Below are 25,668 nucleotides of genomic sequence, written 5' to 3'. Positions count from 1 at the left end.
CTGCAGGTACCCCCAGCTCCCACACCTGCCACAACCGAGGGAACGGTCCCGGGTTCCATACTTCTCTCGGCATGTAGTCTCACGAGGAACCGCACAGGACTCTGGAAATACCGTGGCCTCAGCAAGCAAGACCTTTCACCCAGTTCTCCCTGCTGCCCGAGCAAGGCCTGGCGCCCGCGCGGCGGCTGTATCCCTTGCCAGACGCCGCGCCGGCCGCCGCCGCGGGGAGCGCCGCCTCCCGGTGTCGCGCCGCGTCGCCCTTCCCGCGCGGTCGCTCCGCGCAGCGTCCGGGCGCGCCCACGCGGCGACCGGCTCCTCCACACGGCGCCGCTGTGAGGCCGCTGTCCCGAATGAACTTTACCCTGAAAGGCGTACGCTGAACGACGACGCGGTGACAGCCGCAGCGGCGGCGGCGGCGGGAAAGGTCACATTCCTGGGCGCTGACGTCGGGATTTGCATTCGCTCCGAGGCGCAACCTTCTCTGCGTCTGGGCGGGCCTCTGCCGCGGCGGCTTCTGTCGGGCCCGTCGGCACGGTGGGCCTCGCCGCCCGCTCGCGCCGGATTCCCTGGGCCCGGCGTGGGGCGCGACACCCGCGGCTCTCCCAGGCCCCGGGGCGGCGGCTGCTCGGGGGCACTTTCCGTGACCGCGGACTGCACGGGGGCCTCGTGGGGCCGAGCAGGGAGCACAGGCAGGGGTGGCGCGGCTGCAGGGCGTCAGAGTGCGGGAGGGCGACCCAGCACCCGGGCTCGGAGGGGCCTCGCCACCAAATGCCAAGCCCGTCTACCCGATTTTTCCCACTTTTATGAAGTTGGGGTGGTCGGAGCGGTGGGGTACCAGGTGTAGGTTAGTGGATGCGCCAGGCAGCAGGTTTAGTGTTTTGCTGATGCCAGGCAACAGACTAGTTGGCGGGCCGGGAAACAGGCGGGTGTGACGCTGATGCGGGTCTTCTGTGGGTGGCGGGGTCTCAGGTGCGCCAAGTAGTAGATGGGGTTTCCCTTACCACGCCGCCACCGCCACACTGCAATTCAAGAGGTGGGCGTTTGCCAAGTGGTCAAGCGATGAGGGTGGACCTCGCGGGCGCAAGATTTGGGCCCTTATAAAAGGGCTTGAGGAAGCTGGTCACTCCCTTCCGTCGCCTGAGGACGTGCAGTCTGTGTTGTCTGTGGGAAGCGGGCCCTCACCAGCCCCTGCCCCTGCCGGCGCCACGCCCGCAGGCTTCCCAGCCTCCAGAACTGTGGGGAAATACATTTCTTTTCCTTATACTTCCTTAGTCGCAGGAGATCTGTCACAGCCGCGCAGACAGACTGAGAGGAGGAGGAAGATCGTGCGGCGGTTGTCCCCTGCATGCCGTGTGCAGGACCAGGCCGTTTTGATTTGTGAACTAAAATGCTCACTGCCCCCACCGGCTGACTGAATGGACCCCCTCGTGGCCAAAGGAATATTCTAGGGCAAAGTTGCCTGCCAGGAGGAAGGAGGGAGGTCAGACATGCCTTATCATGCCCCCTCCCTTCTTGGAGACTTCCTTTGTAACCCATTAACAGGCCTAAGGATATGCAAGACAAACCTGCAGGGCCTTAATTTACACAAAAAATTTATGTCCTGTGGCTTATCTCCTTGTGTTAAAACATTCCAAGCCTTTAGACAAAGCTTCATGTCTTTAGCCAATTACAATCTAAAGAATCTTTAAACCCACCTATAACCTGTAAGCCACCCCCCCCCTTCGAGATGGCCCTCCTTTTTGGGCCAAACCAATGTATGCCTCCCACGTATTGATTGATGGCTTTACCTGCAACCCTTGTCTCTGAAATGTATAAAAACCAAACTGTAACCCAGCCACAGCGAGTCCACTTGCTCAAGGCCTCTTGGCAGTGGCTCCGGGTCATGGTCCTCAAATTTGGCTCAGAATAAATCTCTTTAAAATTATTTTGCAGAGTTTGGCTTTTTTCCGTTGGCAGATTCAAAAACAAAAACCCTTTTACCAATGTGAATTCCACAAACATCCCATCCTATCTCAGGGCTGCCCTGGAGGCCGTGTCCCTGCAGACATTAGCTTCTCTCCTCCCGCCCCTGCTCTGCCGAGGACCACTTGGCCCCAGCAGGACTGAAGGTGGAGGCGCTTCAGCAGGAGGCCAGGAGGCTGGCCGTGGCCCTTGCCAGCCCTTGGCTCTTTGTCCCCCTCCCCTGGCTGGCATGTGCCCACATGCCCTGGGGCATTCCCCCGCTTCAGGAGTGAGCTGGACTGGGACTGCACTTGGCTCCATGAGAACTGGACCAGGAATTTGGACTCAGAAATCCTGAAGGATTGAGGCCCCACACGGGAGGCTATGATGGAGGGAGGCCAGCCAGGCCAGCGAGCAGCAGGCTGAGCAGGTGGGAGGGACAGGCACTAGGAATTGGACTGTTGCAGCCTGGAGTCTGCATTCTGTGCTTCTGAGTACCCCGGCTTGCACCTCGGGCCCCCCCCACACACACACAGGTGTGCACACGCAGTGCACACGCACATCTGATTTGGGGTTTGGGGGGATGGCACCAACTCCTCTAGCAGTGAGGAAGGAGGGAGGGGGAGGGGGCAGCCAGATCCACAGGGCCCCAAGAGTCTACAGGTATGCAGCCCCCTCTCTGCCCACCCCTCCATCTGGTGGCCAGGACACTTCCAGAGCCCACAGGAAGGGAGTGGCAGCAGAGGGGGCATCTAGGGACTGGTGGTGGAGGGTGCCAACTGGGTCCCCCACCTGCCACCCAGCTGGTGCTGAGGACAGCCCTCATGTAGGGCCCCAGGCTCTGTGACTTTACTCTCCTGTACCTTGTGGTAGGCAGAATAGCGGCCCCCAAACATGTCCACGTCCTAATCCCCAGCTGGGGACTGTGCCACCTTCCATGGCAACAGGAGCTTTGCAGATAGGATTAAGGATCTTGAGAAGGGGAGAGTATCCTGGGTTTTCCAGGTGGGCCCAGTGCAAGCACAGGGCACTTCTGAGAGGGACGCAGGAGGGTCAGAGTCAGAGGGAGAGTTGAAGATGCCACACTGCTGGCTCTGGAGGTAGAGGAAGGGGCCACAAGCCACGGAATGCAGGCGGCTTTTAGAACCTGGAAAATTACTTCTTTTCAATCTTTCTTATTTGTAACTGATGAACAAATGAGTTGTAACTGATGAACTGATAAGTTTAGAAAACTAATGTTTTCTAAAATCTTTCACGATTTGATTCCTCTTGAAGCCACAAATTACTCAGGAGTGCATTTCAAGTTTCCAAAAACACGGAGTTTGGGGACCATCTCTTTATTATTGCTTTCTAGCTTATAATAGTTACTTTATAATCAGAGACTAAGACTATATGGTATTGATTCTTTGAAAATTGTTGAACTTTCCATCCTGAATCAGTGGACATCGGCTTCTATAAAGAGTCCACACGTCCCTGGGAAGAAGGAACAGTCTCAATTTGTTGGGTGCAGCTTTTGTGTTTATCTGCTGGAACACATTTGCTAACTCTGTTGTTCAGATCTGCAATATTCCTCCTAAGCACTTGCCTGTTTGCTCTGTTTCTGATTTTAAAACATTCTGCCACCAGGACTGTGGATTTGTATTTTTTGGTATAATTCCATTGGCTTTGTCATATGTATTCTGGGTCTGAACTGCTAGACGATAATCAACCCATAACGGTCCACTCACGGCCTTCCTTTCAGTATTACGTAACATCCCACCCACCCCAGTCTACACTTCCCACTTTAAATTCAGCTCGTCCATTATGAATATGGATACAATGCAGTCTTTTTTGTATGTTAACATTTATGTGCTATAGTTTTTAATATCCCACATTTTCGACTTTTCTGTGTGATTTGGTTTCAGGTATTTTTTGTAGGCTGCATATAGCTGGCTTCTGTGTTTTGAGTCCAATCTCACCATCCTTTTGCCTTTCATGGATAAATTACATCTATTCTCACGACTGTGATTGCTGACACACTAGGACTTGGGCTTCCCATCTAGTTTTGTGTTTTGTTCAGCATCTTTGTTACTCTGTTTCATTTTTCCTGTATTCTGTGGGTTGATAATGGTTTCTTATTCCTTTTATTCCCTCTGAATGTTTGGAATTCATTTCTTGCTGCGGTTACTCCCAGCTTTTTAACACACATACCTAGTGGCACATTTAAAAAAGAAAACATAGTTATCTGGTATTTACTCTTGAAGAAAGAAGAGCTCTCTTCCCCAAAGTTTATTATTGTATCATTATAGTTTTAGTTTTTGTAAGAACACTTTTAAAAGACTGTAACTGGTTACATTTACCAACAGATTTTATCTATACCTTCCATCTGGGTTCTTGCTTTTTATGTTGAAGTACATCTTTCAACTATGCATTTAGTGATGGCCTGTGCGTAGTAAACACTTAGTCTTTGCATGTCTGAAGTGATTGTATGTTGCCCTTACTCTTGTTTAATAACACTAGGCAGAGGTTCTCGAACAGATATCTGTATACTCACGTACATACCTGCATTATTCACAATAGCTAAACATGGAAGTGACCCAAGTGTCCATCTGTGGCTGAATAGATGAGCAAACTATGGTGTGCACACAATGGAATATTATTCTGCCTTAAACAGGAAGGAAATTCTGACACATGCTACAACACGGAAGAACCTCGAGGACATTATGCTAAGTGAAATAAGCCAGTCACAAATGGGCAAATACTGCACAATTTCACTTATATGAGGAACCTAGAGCAGTCAAATTCCTAGAGACAAAAAGTAGAATGGTAGTTGCCAGGGGCTACGGGAGGGTGATGGGGAGTTAGTGTTCAAATGGTAGTTCTATTTTTAGTTTTTTGAGGAACCTCCATGCTGTTCTCCATAGTGGTTATTCTAATTCACATTCCCACCAACAGTGTATGAGGGTTCCCCTTTCTCTGCATCCTTGCCAGCATCTATTATTGCCTCTTTTTTATAAAAGCCATTTTAGCTGGTGTTAAAACTACAATATCTCATTGTAGTTTTGATTGCGTTTACCTGATGATTAGTGATGTTGAGCACAATTTCGTATACCTGGCGGCCATTCGTATGTCTTCTTCTGAGAAATATGTGTTCAGATCTTTTGCACCATTTTTTAATCAGATTATTTGATTTTTTGCTATTGAGTTGTTAGAGCTCCTTACATGCTGTGGTTATTAAGCTCTTGTCAGATGGGTAGTTTTCAAATATTTTCTCCCATTCTGTGGGTTGTTTTTTCACTTCGTTGATTGTTGCCTTTACTGTTCAGAGAAGCCTTTTAGCCTGATGCGATCCCATCTGTCCATTTTGCTTTGGTTATCTGCACTTTGGAGGTCTTACACACAAAAATAATCTTTGCTCAGACCAATATCCTGGAGCATTTCTCCAATGTTTTCTTTTAGTTTCATAGTATCAGGTCTCAGGTGTAAGTCTTTAATTTATTTTGACTTGATTTTTATGTATGGTGAGAAATAGGTGTCTAATTTCATTCTTTTGCATATGAATATCCAGTTTTCCCAGCCTCACTGATTGAAGAGACTGCCCTTTTCCCATTATATGTTCTTGGTCCCTTTGCGGAAGATGAATTGGCTATAAACACGTGGATTTATACCACACGTTCTCTAGTCTTTTCCATTGATATATGTGTCTGTTTTTATGCTAGTACAATGCTGTTTTGGTTACTATAGCTTTGTGGTAAATTTTGAAGTCAGATAGTGTGATGTCTTTTACTTTGTTCTTTTTGCTCAGGATTTCTTTGGCTATGTGGGGTCTTTTGTGGTTCCATATGAATTTTAGGATTGTTTTTTCTGTTTTTGTGAAGAATGTTGTTGGTATTTTTATAGGGATTGCATTGTCATTTAACAATATTAATCCTTCTAATCCATGAGCATGAAATATCTTTCCATTTTTTGTACCCTCTTCAATTTCTTTCATCAGTGTTTTCATTGTAGAAATCTTTCACTTCTTTGATTATTGATTTTTAGGTATTTTATATTCTTTGTAGCTATTTGTAAATGGGATTGCTTTATTGATTTCTTTTTCAGATTGTTCACTGTTGGCATATACAAATATTACTGATTTTTGTATGTTGATGTCATGTCCTACAACTTTACTGAATTTGTTTATCAGCTCTAACAGTTTTTTTGGTGGATTCTTTAGGTTTCTCTCAGTATAAGATCATGTCATCTGCAGATAAGGCTAATTTGACTTCTTTCCAATTTGGATGTCCTTTATTTCTTTCTTTTGCCTAATTGCTCTGCCCATAACTTCTATTATATTAAATAAAAGTGGTGAAAGTGGACATCCTTATCTTGTTCCATATCTTAGAGGAAAGGCTTTTGATTTTTCCCCACTCAGTATGATGTTAGTTGTGGGTTTGTCATATATGGCCTTTATTATTTTGTGGTATATTCCTTCTATATCCAGTTTGATGAGGGTTTTAATCATAAATAGATGTTGAATTTTATCGAATGTTTTTCAGCATCTATTGAAATAGTCACATGATTTTTGTCCTTGGTTCTGTTAATGTGATGTATCACATTTATTGATTTGTACATGTTAAACTATCCTTACATTGCTGGGATGAATCCCACTTGATCAGTATGTGATCTTTTTAATGTGTTGTTGAATTCAGTTTGCTAGCATTTTACTGAAGATTTTTGCATCTGTGGTCATCATTGTTATTGACCTGTAGTTTTCATTATTATGATTATTATACCTTGTCTGGTTTGGGTACCAGGGTAATTCTGGCCTCAAAGAATGAGTTTGGAAGTACTCCTTCCTCTTCAAATTATTTTGAAGCATTTGAGTAGAATTGGTATTACTTCCTCTTTAAATGTTTGGAATTCAGCAGTGAGGCCATCAGGTCCTGAGCTTTTCTTTGCTGGGAAACTTTTTATTACTTCTTGGATCTCGTTATTGCTTTATTGTGGTTTTCTATTTTTTTCATAGTTCAATCTTGGTAGGTTGTATGTTACCAGGAATTTATCCATTTCTTCTCAGTTTTCCAATTTGTTGATGTGTAGTTGTTCATAATAGTCTCTCATGATTCCTTGTATTTCTGTGGTCTCAGTTATATCTCCTTTTCTTTCTTTTTTTTTTTTTTCTTTTTACATCTATCAAAACATGCTGAAGTTATATCTCCTTTTCCATTCCGGATGTTATTTATTTGGGTCTTCTCTTTTTCTTAGTCTAGCCAAAGGTTTGTCAATTTTGTTTATCTTTTCAAAAACCCAACTTTTCATTTTGTTGATTTTCTCTATTTTTTGTCTCAATTTCATTTATTTCTGCTCTAATTGTTATTATTTTCTTCTACTAATTTTGGATTTGGCTTGTTCTTGCTTTTCTAGTTCCTTGAGGTGCACTGTTGTTTCTTGGAAATCGTCCCTCTTATAATTTTTTGATATAGGCATGTATTGATATAAACTTCTCCCTTACTCTACTTTTGCTGTATCCCATAGATTTTGGTATATGGTACTTACATTTTCATTTGTTTCAAGAAATTTTTAAATTTCTTTCCTAATTTCTTCATCAATACACTGGTCCATTCGGGAGCATGTTGTTTAATTTCCATGTTGAGGTTGCTCTTGTTGTTGATTCTAGTTTTATTCCATTTTGTTCAAAAAGGTATTTGATACGATTCCTACTTTTATTTTATTTATTTATTTATTTATTTTTGAGACAGGGTCTCGCTCTGTTGTCCAGGCTAGTGTGCAGTGGCATCATCATAGTTTACTGCAACCTCAGATTCCTGGGCTCAAGTGATCCTCCTGCCTCAGCCTCCTGAGTAGCTGGGCTTACAGGTGTGCACCAGCACACCTGGTTAATTTTTCTATTTTTTGTAGAGATGGGGTCTTACTCTTACTCAGGTTGGTCTCAAATTCTTGGCCTCAAGCAATCCTCCCACCTTGGCCTCCCAGAGTGCTAGGATTAAAGTTGTAAGCCACCACGCCCAGCCTGATTCCTACTTTTTAAAAGTTTGTTCAGGCTTGTTTTGTTTTAAGGTATGGTTTATTCTGAATAATGTTCCATGTGCTGATGAATAAAAATGTGTATTCTGCTGCAGTTAGGTGAAATGTTCTGTAAATAGCAGTTAGACCAATTAGGTCTAGTGTGTAGTTTAACACCAGTGTTTCTTTGTTGAGTTTCTGTCTGGGTGAACTGTAGGTTCCTGAGACTGGCTGTTGAAGTCTTCTACTATTATTGTATTGCAGTCCATCTCCACTCTCAGGTGTTAACGTTTGCTTTATATACTTGGGAGCTCCAGTGTTGAGGGCGTAGATAGTTATAATTGTTATATCCTCTTGCTGAATTGACTCCTTTATCATTATTTAGTGACCTTCTTTTTACAGTCTTTGATTTATAGTCTATTTTATCTGATATAAGTATAGTATAATTGCTCTTTATTGGTTTTTAGTTACATGGAATATCTTTTAAAGCGAACCTGCTACAGTGTGGCGCAGCTGAACAGCCACTCTGATTTGGCGTCTCCTTTGGCGGAAATACAGAGCACAATTTATAGGGCTGGCGATGTCCCACCTCCCCCCTTTGCCACTGCCTGTCCTCAGGGATATTTCTCCATTCAGACACTCTCAGTGCTTCCTGTGGGTTAAGGTGGGGACAGGTCTCCTTCCCAGGAACCCAAGAAGCTGGGTGTCTACCTCCATCTCACTTTTGTCAGTATAGAAATAAGTTAGCTGGAGGAAAATTTTCCATGTGCTTGGTGCTGGGCAGGATGGGGGAAGAGGCATCACAGATGTGGAAATCTGATTCTCTTACCATCTGCTCGGGTTTTTCTTTTCACTTCTCTGTGGTCCCAGGAACTGTTTCATCTTCATGTTTGCATTCTGGGATATTTCTGGTGATAATCTCTGTGCTGTATGTTTGTTTTTTGGTTTTCTGGGGGTAGGGGGACTGAAGCCAGCTTGCTTCTGTGCTGCCATTTTGGAGTGGAAGTCTTGATGAGTTCTGACGAATTTATGCACCTGTGTATCCACCACTACAAACAAAATATAGACTGTTTCTCTCACCCCAAAGTGTTCTCTTGTGCTATTTCTTAAAATCTCCATCTTTGCCACCACCACCTTTGGATCAGACAGCTGCGGATCTGCTTCTGTCACCAAGGAGTCCTGTGTCCTGACTAGAGTCTCACACACATGGAGCCGCCCAACGTGCAGCCTTCTGCAGCCGGCTCCTTTGGCTGAGATCCATCTGTGCCGCTGTGTGTCTCAGTAGTTTGCTCCTTGTCACTGCTGAGTGGGTCCCGTTGCTCGGATGAACTACAATCTGGTTACCATTTGGCTGTTAATGGACACCTGGCTGCTATCATAACATGTGCAAGTCTTCCAGTATACATTCTGATTTCTCTTGGGTAAACAACTAGGAGTAGAATTGCCAGGTCTTGTATCTCAACTTTATAAAAAACTAAAGTAACTCTCCATTCCCATTCCCATGAGCAGTGTGTGTGTGTTCCATTTCCTCTACTCCGTCCCCAACATTTGGGACTGTCTGCTTTTCTCATCTCCGCTGTTCTAACAGATGCATGCTGATGTCTCACTGTGCTTTTTTTTTTTTTTTGAGACAGTCTCACTTTGTGGCCCAGGCTAGAGTGAGTGCCATGGCGTCAGCCTGGCTCACAGCAACCTCAAACTCCTGGGCTCAAGCAATCCTCCTGCCTCAGCCTCCCGAGGAGCTGGGACTACAGGTATGCGCCACCATGCCCGGCTACTTTTTTCTATATACCTTTAGTTGGCCAATGAATTTCTATTTTTAGTAGAGATGGGGTCTCGCTCTTGCTCAGGTTGGTTTCGAACTCCTGAGCTCAAATGACCCACCCACCTCCGCCTCCCAGAGAGCTAGGATTACAGCCGTGAGCCACTGCGCCCGGACTCACTGTGCTTTTAAGTTGTGTTTTGGGGGGCAGTTTTAAAGCATATTTTAAGCCTTTGACTCATTAGATCAGGAAGTGTTGAAGACTTATATAAAGGGGAGGGAAGTGAAACAAGACCTAAAACAAGAACATGAATAGATGAAGCTCTTGAAACTCGAAAAAGCTGAAGAAATGTTAAGAGTTATAATTATCTGTAGAGGCTAAGGACACGAATTCTGGATTCAAGTCCCAGCTCCACTGCTTACTTGCTGTGTGACCTTTGGCAAGTTAATCATTCGCTCTGACCCTCACTTTCCGCATCTATAAAATGGGGATACCCCCTCAATGCTCTCATAGGAGAATTAAATGACTTAATGTATGTTAAGCCTTAACTGGTGCCTGGCTATAGTAAGCGCTATGAGAGTCATTATTACTACTGTGCCTATTATTGAATTTCTTGTGATTCTGAATCCTCCCACCTCGCGCCCCCAGCACTTTGGGGGGTGCTTATTGGGACTACCACCAGGGGTCAGGCTTCAGCACCTTTCATGACCCAAACGGCGCCGTGTTTGAGGGCGCCAGACGCCCACCAACAAGAATGCCTTCTAGGACCCCGTCCAGCCTTTCCTTCCCGGACCTGATCCGTTACCCGCTGGCGACCTCTGGCCGCTCCTCCGGGAGGAAGACAGCTCCTCCTCTCCCTCAGGTAGGCTTGAAACACCGCGGAGCCGGGGGAGGGCGGGGCTGACCTCGTGCAAAGGTCCGGGTCTCCCTGGCCCACGGCAGGGCCCGTCGGAAGGGCGTAGATTTGGCCTAAAGGGGCTCTTTCCTGCTCCCTTCCGGGCAGCCCGCCAGCGGCCGGGCTCGGTCCCCAAGCAGCTGGCGAGCCTCCCGGGAACAGCACTGCGCGCCCTGCAGAGCGCGCGCCGGCCCTGCCGCCCGGGTGTGCCTGCCCGGCGCGGTCGTTCACTCGGCCGTTCGTGCATGCGTTCATCCACGGGCCCCCGGAGTGCCCGCAGCCAGAGACCAGGAAGGCGCGGTCCTGCCGGGGAGAGCCCGCAGCCGGGTGTGCGCGCAGGACTCGGGAGGCCGCGGGAGGGGCTCCCCGGGGCTCCCCAGCGACCGTGAACTTGCGGAGCAGCCGGCAGGGGGTGCTTCCCTCCCCGCGTCCTGTGTCTGCGTGGCCTCAGCTCACTGCAGGATCAAGCGAGCCTGAGTTGGACGTGCGTCCAGCCAGCGCCCTCCCATCCCCGAGCGCTGGTAGGGAGAGCATTTCCAACGCTGGGCATCTGTAACTATCGGCAGAGCACCTGCGAGCTCAGAGCTCAGGGGACAGCCGTGGGAAGGGACGCCTCCCCCGGGCCTGCGGGGCGAGCGCAGCACTGGTAAGAGAGGTAAGTGGGGACCCGGTCCCCAAGCCTTGGGGAGCCCCGTTCGCGCGACCGAGGTGCTGGGGTGCCGCCTTTCGGGGGCGCGTCCTAACTCCTTTGTATCCCAAAGCTAACGGAAGCTATTGAGAGGTTGTAGGCAGGAAAGGGGCGGGATCAGATTTGAGATTTTAAATGAGTATTCAGATTAGGGAGAGGCACCCAGGAACCCCAACTGTTTGTAATGTGTCACTTCTTAAGCTGGAAGGTAATTTCACTGATGTTGGCCCTTTTTGCCTGCCTGGATAACTCATAATTGAGAGAGACAGAGACAGGGACAGGCCACTCTGCCACTCTGGCGGCGAGTGGCCCCTGCAGCAATTCTGGTGAGGCTGGTGGCACGGGAGCTGGGGAAAGGAGGCAGGACCTCGGGGTTGGAGGCCGGAGCTGGAGGCCACCCGGTTTGCGGGTCGCACTGAGCCCTGCCTCCCTGACACCCCCAGGATGGCCTCACCCCAGGCCTGGGCTGCTCTGCTCCCTCAAGAGCAGGGGTGTGCCACTCCGGATGTGGGCCCACGGGAAAGGCTCCCCTCCACCCTGCCCCTCGCCCCTCCCCTGCCAACACACCTGGGGTTCCAGGTAAAGGGCTGGAAGGGCTTCATTACCCGCTCACCTGACTTTTTATTGAACTAGTGCAGGTTTGGGAGTTTGAATTTACACTGTTCATGTGCTCTGTAAGCTCCCCATCAGAGACACTAACAAAAATGGGTCTGGCCAGTGGGACAAGCCACGGACTAGGAAAAGGTCTTTGCGCTGCACACACAACGAAGGAATAGACAACAGTTAACATACAACAAAGAACAGAGAACAGGTTAACACACACACAACAAAGGAACAGACAATAAATGAACACACACCCAACAGAGGAATCGACAACAGATTAACGCATGCAACAAAAGAATACATAATGGGTTAAAACCTAGCAGTCGTATGTGACTCACCTACTTCAAGGTACATTTTTTTTTTTTTTTTTTTTGAGACAGAGTCTCACTTTGTTGTCCAGGCTAGAATGAGTGCCGTGGCGTCAGCCTAGCTCACAGCAACCTCAAACTCCTGGGCTTGAGTGATCCTTCTGCCTCAGCCTCCCGAGTAGCTGGGACTACAGGCATGCGCCACCATGCCCGGCTAATTTTTTTATATATATATCAGTTGGCCAATTAATTTCTTTCTATTTATAGTAGAGACGGGGTCTCGCTCTTGCTCAGGCTGGTTTTGAACTCCTGACCTTGAGCAATCCGCCCGCCTCGGCCTCCCAAGAGCTAGGATTACAGGCGTGAGCCACAGTGCCCGGCCTCAAGGTACATTTTTCTAATATATTTTATTTTTTTATTTCAGGGTATTATGAGGGTACAAACATTTTGGTTACATTTTATGTCTTTGCCTCTCCCCAGTGAGAGTTAGGAGGCACGCCCTTCCCCTCTACAATGCTCATTGTGTCCTTTAGTTGTGAGTTTACCCCCCCAACCCCTTGATCTCTGGAGGATATTTCTACCAAGTGAGCACCATTGTGTTAATCAGTCAGTACCAATTTGGTGGCGAGTACAAGTGGAGCCTATTCTTCTGATCTTGTGTTACCTCACTTTGGATAATTGGCTCAAGCTCAATCCAGGAAAATATAAAGGGTGCTAGATCACTGTCGTTTCTTATAATTGACTAATATTCCACTGTATACATATACCAAATTTTAATCATCCACTCATGAATTGATGGGCACTTGGGTTGCTTCCACATCCTTACAATAGTAAATTGTGCTGCCATAAACATTTGGGTACAGATGTCTTTATTATAGAATGTCTTTTGCTCTTTTGGGTAAATGCCTAATAGTGCTTTTGCTGGATCAAATGGTATTTCTATTTTTAGCTCTTTGAGGTATCTTCAAATCCTTTTCCACAGAGGTTGCACTAATTTGCAGTCCGACCAACAGTGTAAGTGTTCCAGGCCGGGTGTGGTGGCTCATGCCTGTAATCCTAGCACTCTGGGAGGCCAAGGTGGATCATTTGCGCTCAGGAGTTTGAGACCACCCTGAGCAAGAGCGAGACCCCGTCTCTACTTAAAAAAATAGAAAGAAATTAGCTGAACAACTAAAAATATATATAAAAAATTAGCCGGGCATGGTGGCGCATGCCTGTAGTCCCAGTTACTTGGGAGGCTGAGGCAGGAGGATTGCTTGAGCCCAGGAGTTTGAGGTTGCTGTGAGCTGGGCTGATGCCACAGCACTCTAGCCTGGGCAACAGAGTGAGACTGTCTCAAAAAAACAAAAACAAAAGTGTTCCTGTCTCTCCGCATTCTCACCAGCATTTTTTGTTTGGGGATTTTTTTGATAGAGGCCAATCTCACTGGGGTTAGGTGATATCTCATTGTGGTTTTGATTTGCATTTCTCTAATGATTAGAGACGTTAAGCATTTTTTTTATGTTTCCTGGCCATTAATCTGTCTTCTTTTTGTTCTTTCTTTCTGAGACACAATCTCACTCTGTTGCCCTGGCTAGAGTGCCGTAACGTCAGCCTAGCTCACAGCAACCTCAAACTCCTGGGCTCAAATGATCCTTCTGCCTCGGCCTCCCGAGTAGCTGGGACTACAGGCATGCACCACCATGCCTAGCTAATTTTTTCTATTTTTGTTAGAGACGTTCTTGCTCAGGCTAGTCTCAAACTCCTGAGTTCAAACGATCCGCCTGCCTCGGCCTCCCAGAGTGCTAGGATTACAGGCGTGAGCCACTGCTCCTGGCCTATTCTGTCTTCTTTTGAAAAGTTTCTGTTCATTTCCATTGCCCATTTATTGATGGGGTTGTTTGATTTTTTTCTTGTTGATTCTTTTTTTGTGTGTGTGTGAGACAGAGTCTCACTCTGTTGCCCAGGCTAGAGTGCCTGGGCAAGAGTGAGGCTTGTGGCTGGGCGTCTTTTCATGTATACTTTTAGAGAAAGCGTGCAAAATCAGTGCTCATGTTTTGGTTCTGCTTCCATCACCTTTGTAGATTGTCTGTGGACTCTGGCCCTGGTGCAATAGGGCAAATATAAATAAAAAAATAAGCAGCTGTTAAAACAACAGTGAGGTACCACCACCCTCCCATTAGAGTGGCTGAAATCCAGAACACTGGCAGCGCCAAATGCTGGGAGAACATGGAGCAACAGGAACTCACACATTTCTGGTGGGAATGCAAAGTGGTCCAGCCATTTTGGAAGACAATTTGACAGTTTCTTACAAAACTAACATGCCCTTAACATATAATCCCGCAATTGCACTCCTTGGTATACACTCAAAGGAGCTGAAAACTATGTCCGGGCAAAAACTTATGGTTATAGCCACTTTCTTCATAATTGCCAAAACTTGGGGGGAGGGGGGCATGGGCAATATAAGTAACCTTAACACTTGTACCCCCATAATTCACTAAAATAATAAAAAGAAAAGATTTAAAAAAATAATTGCCAAAACTTGAAAGCAACCAAGATGCCCTTCAGCAGGTGAATGGATAACTGAACTGTGGTACATCCACAAGGTGGAAAATATTCAGCACTAAGAAGAAACGAGCGCCCAGGCCACAAACAGACATGGGAGGAATCAGGCCCCTTACTCAGTTCACTCGGTGCTGCTGCCACCGAATGCCACAGACTCAGCAATTTGCAATGAACAGAAACTTACTGGCTTAGGGCTCTGGAGTCTGGGAAGTCTGATACCTGCGGTGGCGTTTGGCTAGGGCCTCCTCGATTTGTCATCAACGTGGGAGGGCAAAGAGAGAGTGAGAGAGAGCAAGGATCCGACTCACAGCCTCAAGCCCTTCATAACGGGCATTCATGCGCTCATGAGGGTGGGGAGCCCCCACGGCCTACACGCCTCCCACTGGGCCCCGCCCCCGGCACTGTTGCACTGGGGATTAACTTCCCAACACTTGCTTTTTAGAGGATACATTCCGTAAGATTCCAACTATGTGACACCCTGGAAAAGGCCAAACTATGAGCAGGACAAAGATCAGTGGTTGCTGGGGCACGGGAGGGGGCGGGGAGGCACAGGGGACTTTTAGGGCCACACAAACACCCCGCTCGCTCGGCGCTGTAACGATGGATTCGTGACATTATACCGCAGGGGTGGCGGAACTCCAGCTCCCCATGTCGATAAATTGGCGTAAGATTAACAGGAGACAAGCACATAGATTTATTTAATGCAAGTTAGATTTATCTGATGCAAGTGGCTCAGGAACCCCCTACAGGGAAAGGAAGACCCAAAGAGAAGTTAGGCTCAAACCTTACATGCTGAACTGGACAAAGAACAGCAAGAAAAAGCAGCTAAATTATGGGAGAAAGCTTAAAAGATAAGAGTTATTTTAACAAGGTCTGTGCAGAATTCTCTGTAACTTAGGTCCTCAGTTGCCACCAAGGTTCCACCACGGTGCGGGACGCTGGCAGCAGGGCCGGCTCGTGTGTCGGGGCCGGCGGTGTACGGGAAATCTCTGCTTTCTGCTCAATTTTGCTGTGAACCTAAAACTGCTCTAAGGAAGAGTCTATATATATATATATATATATATATATTTAAAAGGCTTCATTTTCCCTGTTGAAAATAAGGGAAGAGGCCTTCTTTTCCTCCCCTTTCTTGCAGATTTCTTTCTCTGTCCTTTCCAAATTCATTTACATCTTTTTAATGGTTAAACAAGCCTCTTGCCAGTCTAACAGCTCAGGCTTGTTTCCTGCGGGACCTGGGGCCATCTCTTTGACACACGGACCCCAGGGAAGACAGCAGCCCGCCCCATTCCAAGTCGCAAAACCCTTCTGCAGTCCTAAAGATCCGAGAAACTGAGCGATCGTATCCTGCAAACACGAGCGTAATGGGTTTTGTCCGCCCGGCTCCGGGACAGGGCAGCTGGTTCTCCGTCTTTGAAATCCCCGAGCGGATCGCCCGGGATGCCCCCCGCGCGCTGGCTTAATGCTTACTCCGTCATATCCATCATAAAGCCGTTCTCTTCCTCTTCTACCTTTGCGGAGAGACTTTCTGGGCTGGCAGGAGATTTTGTTTTTAATTTTATGTCCCCACCAGGGCCCACGTCCAGAGCCGGAGCCGGGACGTGTGGTTTGGCGAGCGCGGGTGCCTGTGGAGCCAGCGCTGGGGACTGGGGGGGCTGAGGAGGCTGACCTTAGGTTCAAGGGTGACATGGGGTTCCAGTCCTTGCCCTGTCTGCCTTTGACAGCCGCCCAGAGCAGGGGCAAGTTCACCTCTCTGCCTCGGGAAGCACATGACCAGCTCTTCCTGGGCCTGAAGTGTGTCCTCTGTGAAGTGGCGAGAAGAATATGCTGTCCAGAGAGTAGGGGAGCAGCCCAAACTGCCCCCCAAATCTGCCCCTCCTGCCCCTCTGTGAGGACCCCCTGTGGAGCCCCCTGGGCTTCTCCTTTGATGTTGGGCCCCCCCCCCCCCCCCCCCCCCCCCCCCCCCCCGCACGCTGGCTGCCTGTGTTCAGTCCACCCGCTGGGCTCCGTGTTTGCTCTGCTCATTCCGCAGACGGTCTCTGAGCCTCCACCATCGCCGAGGGCTTCTGGGTCCTGGGAAAGTCTCCCGCCATGGCGGGGCTGCGGGATTCTGTGAACCCATCCCTGTCGTCCAGGGCAGTGTGGCCCGTGCAGTAGAGGCAGGGTGCAGAGCACAGCAGCCTCCCAGCTCAGGGCAGGGCCAGTGCCACCTCCGCAGGGTCTTCAAGGGGAGAGAGAGCGACGGCATCCCAGGGAGAGGACCACAGGAGTGAAGCACGAGGTGGGGAGACCTGGCCTGGAGTACCCGGGGCTGCCCAGGCCTTGGGTGACGTTGGAGCAGAAAGGCCAGGCTGGGGCCGTGGAGCTAAGACCAGAGCTGCCGGCAGAGCCCCGTCCTGGGCTGTCTCCTTTGCCCCTGGGAAGCCCAGGCTCCGTCCCTATCCAGAGGAACAAGTTGGCACCAGCGTGAGACTACACGTGTCGAGGGGAGGGGGCTGGGGAGGTCAGAGAAGGCCTGAGGGGCAGGACAACGCTGGGAAGAAAGGCCGCAGGACTGGACAGACACCCCCTGCCCGACTCCAGGCCAGTACATGGCCCTGACACAGCAGGGGGCAGCGGGTGGGCGGGAGGGGTGGGAGGAGGGGTCAGGAAGTGACTTGGCGCTGCCTGGCCTCAAGAGCACAGTGCTGGCACAGTGACCTCCAAGAGCACTCAGGAGACCTGGGCAGGGGCGGGGACACACGTGCAGGTGGCACAGGGTGGCCGCCAGACTGTCCCAGCGGCCGGGCGGCCCCTCGTGGGCTTAGCACGCCTGACAGCACTAACACGGGCCTGGCCGGCCAAGCAAATCTTTTGTCCAGGGCGGCGCTGAGCCAGCAGGGCACCGCCCGGTATAAACAGGCCCGGCGGGGACAGGCGGGTGGCACCATGGCACAGCGGTCGGGGAAGGTGAGTGCACCTCGCGTGGACACCAGCCGGGGATGGGGGAAGGAGGGTTGCCGGGGCCCCACCATTGCCCCTAGTACAGGGCATGGGGGAGGGGCACACTGTTGACAAACCCAAGCAAAGTTAATTTAATAAAATGGGGGCAGTTGGCAGAGGGCCTCTCTGGTGTGGACGGATAGGAAGGTTTCTTCCACATGCCCTCCTGGGGTCCCAGCCCTGCCTCCCCTACCTGAGTCAGGAGCAGGGAGGGTGGGGGACCTGTCCCTGCCTTGGGGTCAGGGAGTCCTGGCTTGTCCCCACGGCCCTGGCCCTGCTGCTGTCTCTTCTTTGCCTGAGCTGGTCTAAATGTGGCCTCTCCTGCTTCAGGATCTCTTCAGGGGCTCTGGGGGCTGGTTCTCTGCAAAATGTTGAGATTTGAGGGACATTCTGATACTCTGGGTGCCCAGGGGTCCCTGAATGTCTTGGAGGCCCCTGAGCAGACCTGTCTCGTGCAGGAAGGGTGGTGCATTTGCTGTCTCTCCCCTTTCTGTAGCTCATCTCCCCGTCCTCGCTAATCTGCAAACCCCGTGGTCTCCACATCCAAGTGCGTGCTGAGGGCACGGCCTGGGCAGTCTGTGCGGCCCGGCCGTGCCGCCATAGCTGTAAAGCAACCAGGCGTCGGCCTCCCCCCACGGTGTGCCACTAGCCATACCCCCATGGGGCCACAGTGCCTCGCTTCCCACTCCTACCCCCGCAGCCAAGCGGGGTAGGGAAAGGAAGAGTCCGGAAAATCCATGGTGGCCCGGCCGACAAAGCATCCATCCATGCACATCCCCTGGCCAGCGCCGCGGCCACACCTCAGTGCACAGGGCCTGCGAGAGCAGTTCCGCCATGTTCTCCTGGGAGGACTGGAAACGCTGGCAGAGCACAAGTGACAACGGTTACTGGGTAACAGGACTGTCCTATGACAGGGTATTTCTAGGGCCACAATTCTTGAAACTCAAAGAGTTATTGAATGGCTGGAATTTTAGGTTCCACTTTAGGAAGTGAGTTTTGGGGATTGTTACTGCTTCCCCTTGTTTAGTTTGGGGACGAGGACGACCTGTCCGTGATATGTAGCTATAGGATGCTCTGTCTGAACTACTGACGGGTTGACACAGTTCCAGACCTGACACATGTCTGTTAGCCAAAGGAGTGGCCTACAAAACAAAGAGGGACAGAGTGACACTTATAAAGCCCTCTTTTGAGAACACTAATCCCGCGCCGGGCCATGACACCACAGCCTGGGCAGATTCAGCCTCTCCGGTTAAGGAGGCCCAACCCCAGGAACCTGACTTTCTGCAAAATGAATGTAGGGCTATCATGGTGGGGCTGTGGGTGTTTATTCTTTTGAGAACATTTCCTTTAATGTTATTATGGGTGTCATGTTTTAACAGTAAAGAAGGATGAGTCTTAAAAATGCAGTGGAGGTTTGAAAAGAGCCCGTTTGCAAATGGGCACCCAGACCGAGGGTGAGCCCTGTCCCCAGATAGCTGCTTACACGTGTCTGCTCTTCGGTAGAGGAGGGCCGGGAGCTGGGTCTGGATCCGCCAGCCATTCATTCTTCCCCAGTCAGCACATGGCGTTGGGCACCCACTGTGCGCAGCAGGGCTGGGCCTTAGGGGCCTGAGAGTTGGGGTTCGGAGGAAGTGCCGGGCTGGGGCCCAGACACCAGCCTCCAACACTGCAGGCGGGAAGCCTTGACCCTGAGCTCTCCAACCCGGCCTTTCTAGATCACTCTCTATGAGGGCAAGCACTTCACGGGGCGGAAGCTGGAGGTCTTCGGGGACTGCGACAACTTCCAGGACCGAGGCTTTATGAACCGAGTGAACTCCATCCGCGTGGAGAGCGGAGCCTGGGTCTGCTTCGACCACCCCGACTTCCGGGGCCAGCAGTTCATCTTGGAGCACGGCGACTACCCCGACTTCTTCCGCTGGAACGGCCACAACGACCACATGGGCTCCTGTCGGCCTGTAGGGATGGTGAGTGGGCCACTCCACTGGGGGCTACGGGGCTTCCCGCTAGAGTGGCCGGGGGCCAGGCCTGGCAGACGGGGGACAAGGAATCAGGGAGTGTGGGGCTGCCAGCTCGAAGGTCTCTAAGATGAGAGAGCCCTGCCCGGAGTCACCACCGGCACGATCGGGAGAAGGTGCGTGAGCCAAGTTGCAGGGGACCGAGTGGGAGTGTCCTGGGGAGTCTTCATGCATGTGTCAGGAGACCACTTTGAATTCTCGGCCCCAAAATCTAGCCAAACTTTCCGTTTAGAATGCTGCTGAAATGGCATACGTTTGGGTTTGCAACCGGAGGGGAGGCACTCAGCTAGCGTGCAGCTGGCGTGAGCCTGGTGTGTCCACTGGTGCCGATGATCTTGTGGCACCTTCCGGACCCTTCTGTGCTCTGGTGTCAGAGTGGCTCCTGGAAGAAGCTGAAGCATCACTGGCCAGTGAGTGGAAAATCTGGAGGCGGAGCCTATGGTTACACAGGTGTGACCCGGTGTCTGGGGAGCAGCTGAGAGGTGTTGCTCTCCATGGCGAAGGATGTTTACGTCTAGCTGCCCCACGGTGGGATCTGAGGAATGGGGTTTTTCCTCCAGGTCACAAGTACTAACTGACCTGCTGTGAATTCTGGAGGTTTGGGTGGTAAGTGGCTGGTTGCTGACCCCGGGCCAGGAGGTGCTGGGGAGCATCTGATGACTCCGGGGAAGGGGCCCCTGTGCGGGGACTCCCTCTCTTTTCTGTGTCGGTTGCAAAACCAGCTGAGCTTTGACATCTCGAGTAGTGAGAATGCTTTCTCAGTGTTTCCACCAGGCCGTGGACATTTGGAAAAGAGGAATTAAAATGGTTGTCGTGGATCCTGCATAGTGCTGTCTGTATGACACATATACTAGGTATCTTCCGAATGCCATTCCGTGAGAGCTGTCCTTGAGGCCAGCTGTGACGTAGACCTGAGCCCCTCGGGCTTCTGTCCCCCGCAGGAGCTGGCCCCCCTCTGTCTCCGGGAAACACGCGGAAGCGTACGGGGAGATGCGTGCGCTGACCCTAGTGAACGGTGATGTCAGGGCCAGCAGGGACTTCAGCAAGCGAGATCTGTTATTTGTTTTAGATTTTCAGCTTCCTGTTTTAATAAAAGGTTCTGTTACAGTTTTAAAATATTATCATTTGAAGGCCTGCAGCCCAGGGCAGAGAGGGCAAGCCTGGTGATGGTGTGGCCGGGGCAGAAGTTCCCCAGGCTGAGCAGCAGGAGGGAGCCCAGGGACCCAGGCCTGGTCTAAGAGGGGACACTGGCTCCTGGTCAGTCTTGCCCTCTCTGGACTTGGATTCTTTAGTTGTAAAAGGAGGAGATTGGACTAATTCGGTGGCTTTGAAACTTTTTAAAGTAATGGAGCCTTTTCATCCACCCACATCTTATGTGAAAGAACAAACACAAGTGCTGGGGGCAGTGTGTGTGTTGGGGTGAGGGCACTCACGGCCCCCCAGCCCAGCCCAGGAACTGCGGGGTGCCCAGAGCCCTGGGGTGATCAGAGCTCCTTCCTGAGCGGGGCTTCTGTGTATGGGGAGGGGAACTCAGAGCGTTTTCCTTCTTTCCTTCCTCCCTTTGCTTGGGTCTCGGAGCACGGGGAACATTTTCGCCTAGAAATCTTCGAGGGCTGCAACTTCACAGGCCAGTGCCTGGAGTTCGTGGAGGACTGCCCCTTCCTCCAGAGCAGGGGCTGGGCCAAGAACTGCATCAACGCCATCAAGGTGTACGGGGATGGAGCGTGAGTAATGGCCGCGTGGCTGCCAACCCCAGGCCTAGCAGAGCCCCGCACAGCCAGGTGTGGGGAGGCTGCCTGCCAAGCAAGCGCAGGGCTGGCGGTGGGGTGGGTAGAATGCCCAGTATAGACTGCAGAGCTCACCCCCGAACTGGACTTCTTTGCAGACCCCCACCACGCTGACCTCCCCGGGGAGACAGACTTTGGGTGGCTCACTCTGGTAGACAGAGCGTAGCTTGGGGGGGGGATGTGTCCCCAGGCCCAGAAGGGCTTGTCTGCCCTGCTCCAGAGCAACCGTCAGAACCCTGTCCTGCTGCCCCTGCATACCTGGGCTTCCTTCTGGTCAGCCCAGGGGCGGCCCACACTGCCCCACGCACTCCCCCAGGCAGAGCCGTACCCCGAGCACTTTCAAGTTGGCCACCTCTTTTTATCCTCTGGACCACTCTGGGGTAGATACCATTGCACCCATTTTGCAGAGGAGCAAACTGAGACTCAGAAGGTCACCTGGCCCCAGCATGTGAGTGGCACAGCTGGGACTGCAGCCAAATCTGTCCCTGTTCTAAAGCTGGTGACTTCCCAGGCCTAAGCCCCCTCCCCTCGAGAAAAGGGCACCTCCCAGTGCATGGTTGGTCCAGGAGCCTGGCTCTCGTCTACGCAGCTAGGGGGCCATTTGCCTTCTATGCTCCAGAAGTTCAGGTCAGCTGGGGGACTGAAGGCAGAGGCCGAACCAAGGCAGAGCTATGTACAGTTGACCCTCCCTACCACGGGTTCCACGTCTGTGGATGCAACCAACCGTGGATCGAAAATACACATTTTTAAATTTCTGTACTGAACAAGTACAGACGTTCTTCTTGTCATCATTCCCTAAACAATACAGTAAAACAACTATCTGTACCGCATTTACACTGCATTAGTTCCTGTAGGTAATCTAGACACATTCACATACAGTAAGTTCTCACTTAGCGTGGTCCACGGCTTCTTGGAAGCTGCAACTTCAAGCGAAACAATGTGCGGCAGCTCCTCGAATAATATCCTCTGGTTCAACACCATTTCATTATAAGGTTAATGAGAAAAAAATGGTTTTGTTATACGTCGTTTCACTTAAAGTCGAAGTTTCCAAGAGCCTATTGACAACGTTAAGTGGGGACTATACACAGGGATGTGCACAGGTTATATGCAAATACTGTGCCATTTTATATCAGGGACGTGAGCATCCGAGGACTTGGGTATCCGTGGGAGGCCGCAGAATCAGTCCCCCGTGGGTGTGTGGATGGGGAGGGATGGCTGTGTCCAGGCCACCTTCCCCTGGGTGGCCTGACGTCGGCTCCCATCCTGCTGTTCCTCCGTCACTCTGGCTGGTCACCCTGGCTCAATCCAGGACCCTGGTTTTCACCTCTGCTTTCCTTCTGCCTGTTTCTCTGCCTTTTCGAAAGTCCACGCCTGCCCTAAACTGATGGCACTTAGGAGTCCAGGGGTAAATTTCCAAAGCAACAACTTTCCCGGAACATTTGCTAGCTAAATCGTGTCTCAGGAGGCCAAAGTCACACCTTTGTATGGAAGATGTCTGAGACCCAAGACACACACTCCCCATCCCCCACCTGGAGCCTCGGGGGCTTGTTAGGAAAAAGGTGGGGAACATAGGAGCTCACATCTTCAACTGGGGGGGCATGTGATCTCTGTGAACCCCCACCTTCCCTGCACGAAGCCGCTGGGCAGGACGTCGCCAGAGGCTGCAGGAGGTGAGTGACTCCACGTGAGAGCCCTGGTGTGCTCAGCCTGTGCCTCCTGTGACTTTAGCTCTTCAAAAAAAATTTAAGCTCTTGCCAAGGAGAAGCTGCCTGGATGGTGACACCCCTGGATCTGGATAGTGGCACGTCCAGGAGGCCTTTCCTGGGGTCTTGTGGGCGTGCCACGAGGCAGGGCCCCTCCACCACCTCCAAGATGCCAAGAATCATTTCCCTCTGGGTCCCACATCAGCTCAAGAATGACCTGTCACCTCTGACCCCTGTCCTGGAGGGTACTTGGAGGGAAAAGCCCTGGCATTTCCGCCACCCCCATTTCCCACCCCCGGGAGGGTGCAGTGCTAATGTGGATAGGCCATGACCTCCTCCCTGCCTCTTTTTTTGTGTCTCACTTTGTTGCCCAGGCTGGAGTGCAGTGGCACAATCATAGCTCATTACAGCCCTGAACTCCTGGGCCCAAGTGATCCTCCTGCCTCAGCCTCCTGAGCAGCTGGGACTACAGGCGCGTGCCACCACACTGGGCTAATTTTTTAATTTTTATTTTTTGTAGAGATGGGGGTCTCGCTGTGTTGCCCAGGCTGGTCTCGAATTCCACACCAGGCCCCTCTTCTTTCTGTGTCCTCCCAACAGTCACAGCCAGGACAGGGGAGAGGAGGGTTTGCAGGGGTCACCCAACCAGTTCCCTGCCCTGTCCTTCTGGGGACACCTGTGAGAGCACCAGGATGGTCCAGGACACCCCTTGGAGTGTTTCCTGCCTGCCACTCGGTAGAGAGGGGTGGTTTAAGCCTGAGGGGCTGCTGAGGCCCCAGCTGTGGCTGCAGGTGTGGAGGTAGGGAGGCCCTGGGGGGGAGTTTCTGGATCTGGGGGCCCCAGGCCTGCTTGAGCCCCCAGCAGGTGCTCCCTGCTCATTCCCATCCTCCCTCCACCTGTGCCTTTTTATTCTTGTCCCCTGACCCTTGAAGCAGCAGACTGTGCCAGGCACCAGGTGTGACAAGCCAGGCTTGTGTCTGAGATGGTGAGCAAAGGACAGGGTTGGGCCGGCCCCTGCTCCGCTGCTGTCCCAAGGTGTCCTCCCTGGACCACACTCCCCTTCCCAGGCAGAGGCCACTCTTCCTCCTGGGCCCTCCTCATCCCTCCTGGCCAGACCTCCCTAATTACCTGGGCCAGCTCCAGGGCCAGGGGCCCTGCTCACCGCTGCCCCCACCATCACTGGCCTCCCAGCCCGCTCACTCCACAAGGACTTGTCCTGTTTCTGCTCTCTGGGTCGTTGGTGCTGTCCAGGCGCTCAGCGCTGTGGAAAGGCCCCACGGGACACCCGTGTCCTGCCTGCAGCCCATGTCCCACTGCTGTGCAGCCCCCCAGGCAGGAGAGGGCAGGAACCATGTCCCTCTGACTGCCTTTGGCGCCTCCCATACCTGACACAGTGCTGGGCACAGCGGTGGGAGCCCCACAGCACCTGTTGGATGAGTGAGCAGCTGCAACTGGTCCCCAGTGTGTGCCAGGCCCCTGCCAGGTGCTCAGGTTCCCTCTGTGCCAGACTGTCCCTTCAGGAAGCAGGGGGTGCGGGGCGGGCAACGGCAGCAGCGCATCCTGGAGTCACTCCTTGCCACAGGGTGGCTGAGAAAGTGGGCAGATACCGGGCACCCCCCCCCCCCCCGTCACGCCCCAGCGCTGACCCAACACGGGGAAAGGACGAAAGCCAAGGGCGGGGCCTGGGCGCCCCCGGGGTGCCGGGAGTGAAGGGGAGCCACCCCGGGCGGGCATGGGCGCGGGTGCGGGCTGGCTCTCTGTCGGGCACCGGTGGCATGCCAGCGGCCACCTGACCCGCCCCCCCCCTCCAGGTGGGTCCTGTACGAGGAGCCCAACTACCGCGGCCGCATGTACGTGGTGGAGAGGGGCGACTTCCGCAGCTTCTCCGACTGGGAGGCCCACAGCGCCCGCGTGCAGTCGCTCCGCAGGGTGGTCAACTTCTTCTAGCCAGGCCCGCCCGCCCGCCTGGCCGGGCGCAGCCCTGGGGACAGGAGGGACCCTGGGGACGGGGACTTCGGGACAGCTGACAATAAAAGTCCTGACAGCGGAGCGCTGAGGCCTCGCAGTGCTTCCCTCGCCGCCCCGGGGTGCGGGGCTGGCCCAGGCCCGGGCGGGGGGCGGGCGGAGGAGGGGTGAGGGGGGAAGGGCGGGCACGCCGGGGCGGGAGACGCGATGGGGGCGGGGCGGGCCGTCCCCTTCCGGGCTGCGCGGGACCGCGGGGTCACGTGGCTGCGCTGCGGTCAGAGACCTGCCTCAGGGGTCGCGTGTGTACTTCTTGGGGTTTTTGTCGTCTCCGCCCTGCTCAGCCTCGGGCTTCCTGAAGGAGGCCGGTCTGCAAGGATGGGCTGGCGCCTGGGCGGCCCCGCCCCGTCAGGACGCTGTAGGGGCGAGCTTTGGGGCGGCGGGTGGGGCTGCTTGCACAGGTGGGCGCGCACCTTCGCCCCGCGCCGCGCCGCC

The 25,668-nt window shown here is 52.0% G+C and overlaps 1 protein-coding gene across 1 annotated transcript; it reads left to right on the top strand.

Annotated features, from left to right (window-relative positions):
- The first annotated feature begins 10,389 nt into the window (after nucleotides 1-10,389).
- CRYGN (crystallin gamma N) lies at nucleotides 10,390-25,255 on the top strand. Its single transcript, XM_012786209.2, has 4 exons — nucleotides 10,390-10,551; nucleotides 19,422-19,670; nucleotides 21,300-21,445; nucleotides 25,023-25,255. Exons 1-4 carry the CDS (start codon nucleotides 10,444-10,446, stop codon nucleotides 25,156-25,158), a joined length of 639 nt encoding a protein of 212 aa, XP_012641663.2. The 5' UTR covers nucleotides 10,390-10,443; the 3' UTR covers nucleotides 25,159-25,255.
- Nucleotides 25,256-25,668: the final 413 nt, after the last annotated feature.

This window comes from Microcebus murinus, chromosome 9 (genome assembly GCF_040939455.1).
Source record: "Microcebus murinus isolate Inina chromosome 9, M.murinus_Inina_mat1.0, whole genome shotgun sequence".
NCBI classification, from domain to species: Eukaryota; Metazoa; Chordata; class Mammalia; order Primates; family Cheirogaleidae; genus Microcebus; species Microcebus murinus.
The sequence above is the reverse complement of the archived record's forward strand: the minus strand, read 5'-3'. Positions and strand labels throughout refer to the sequence as shown.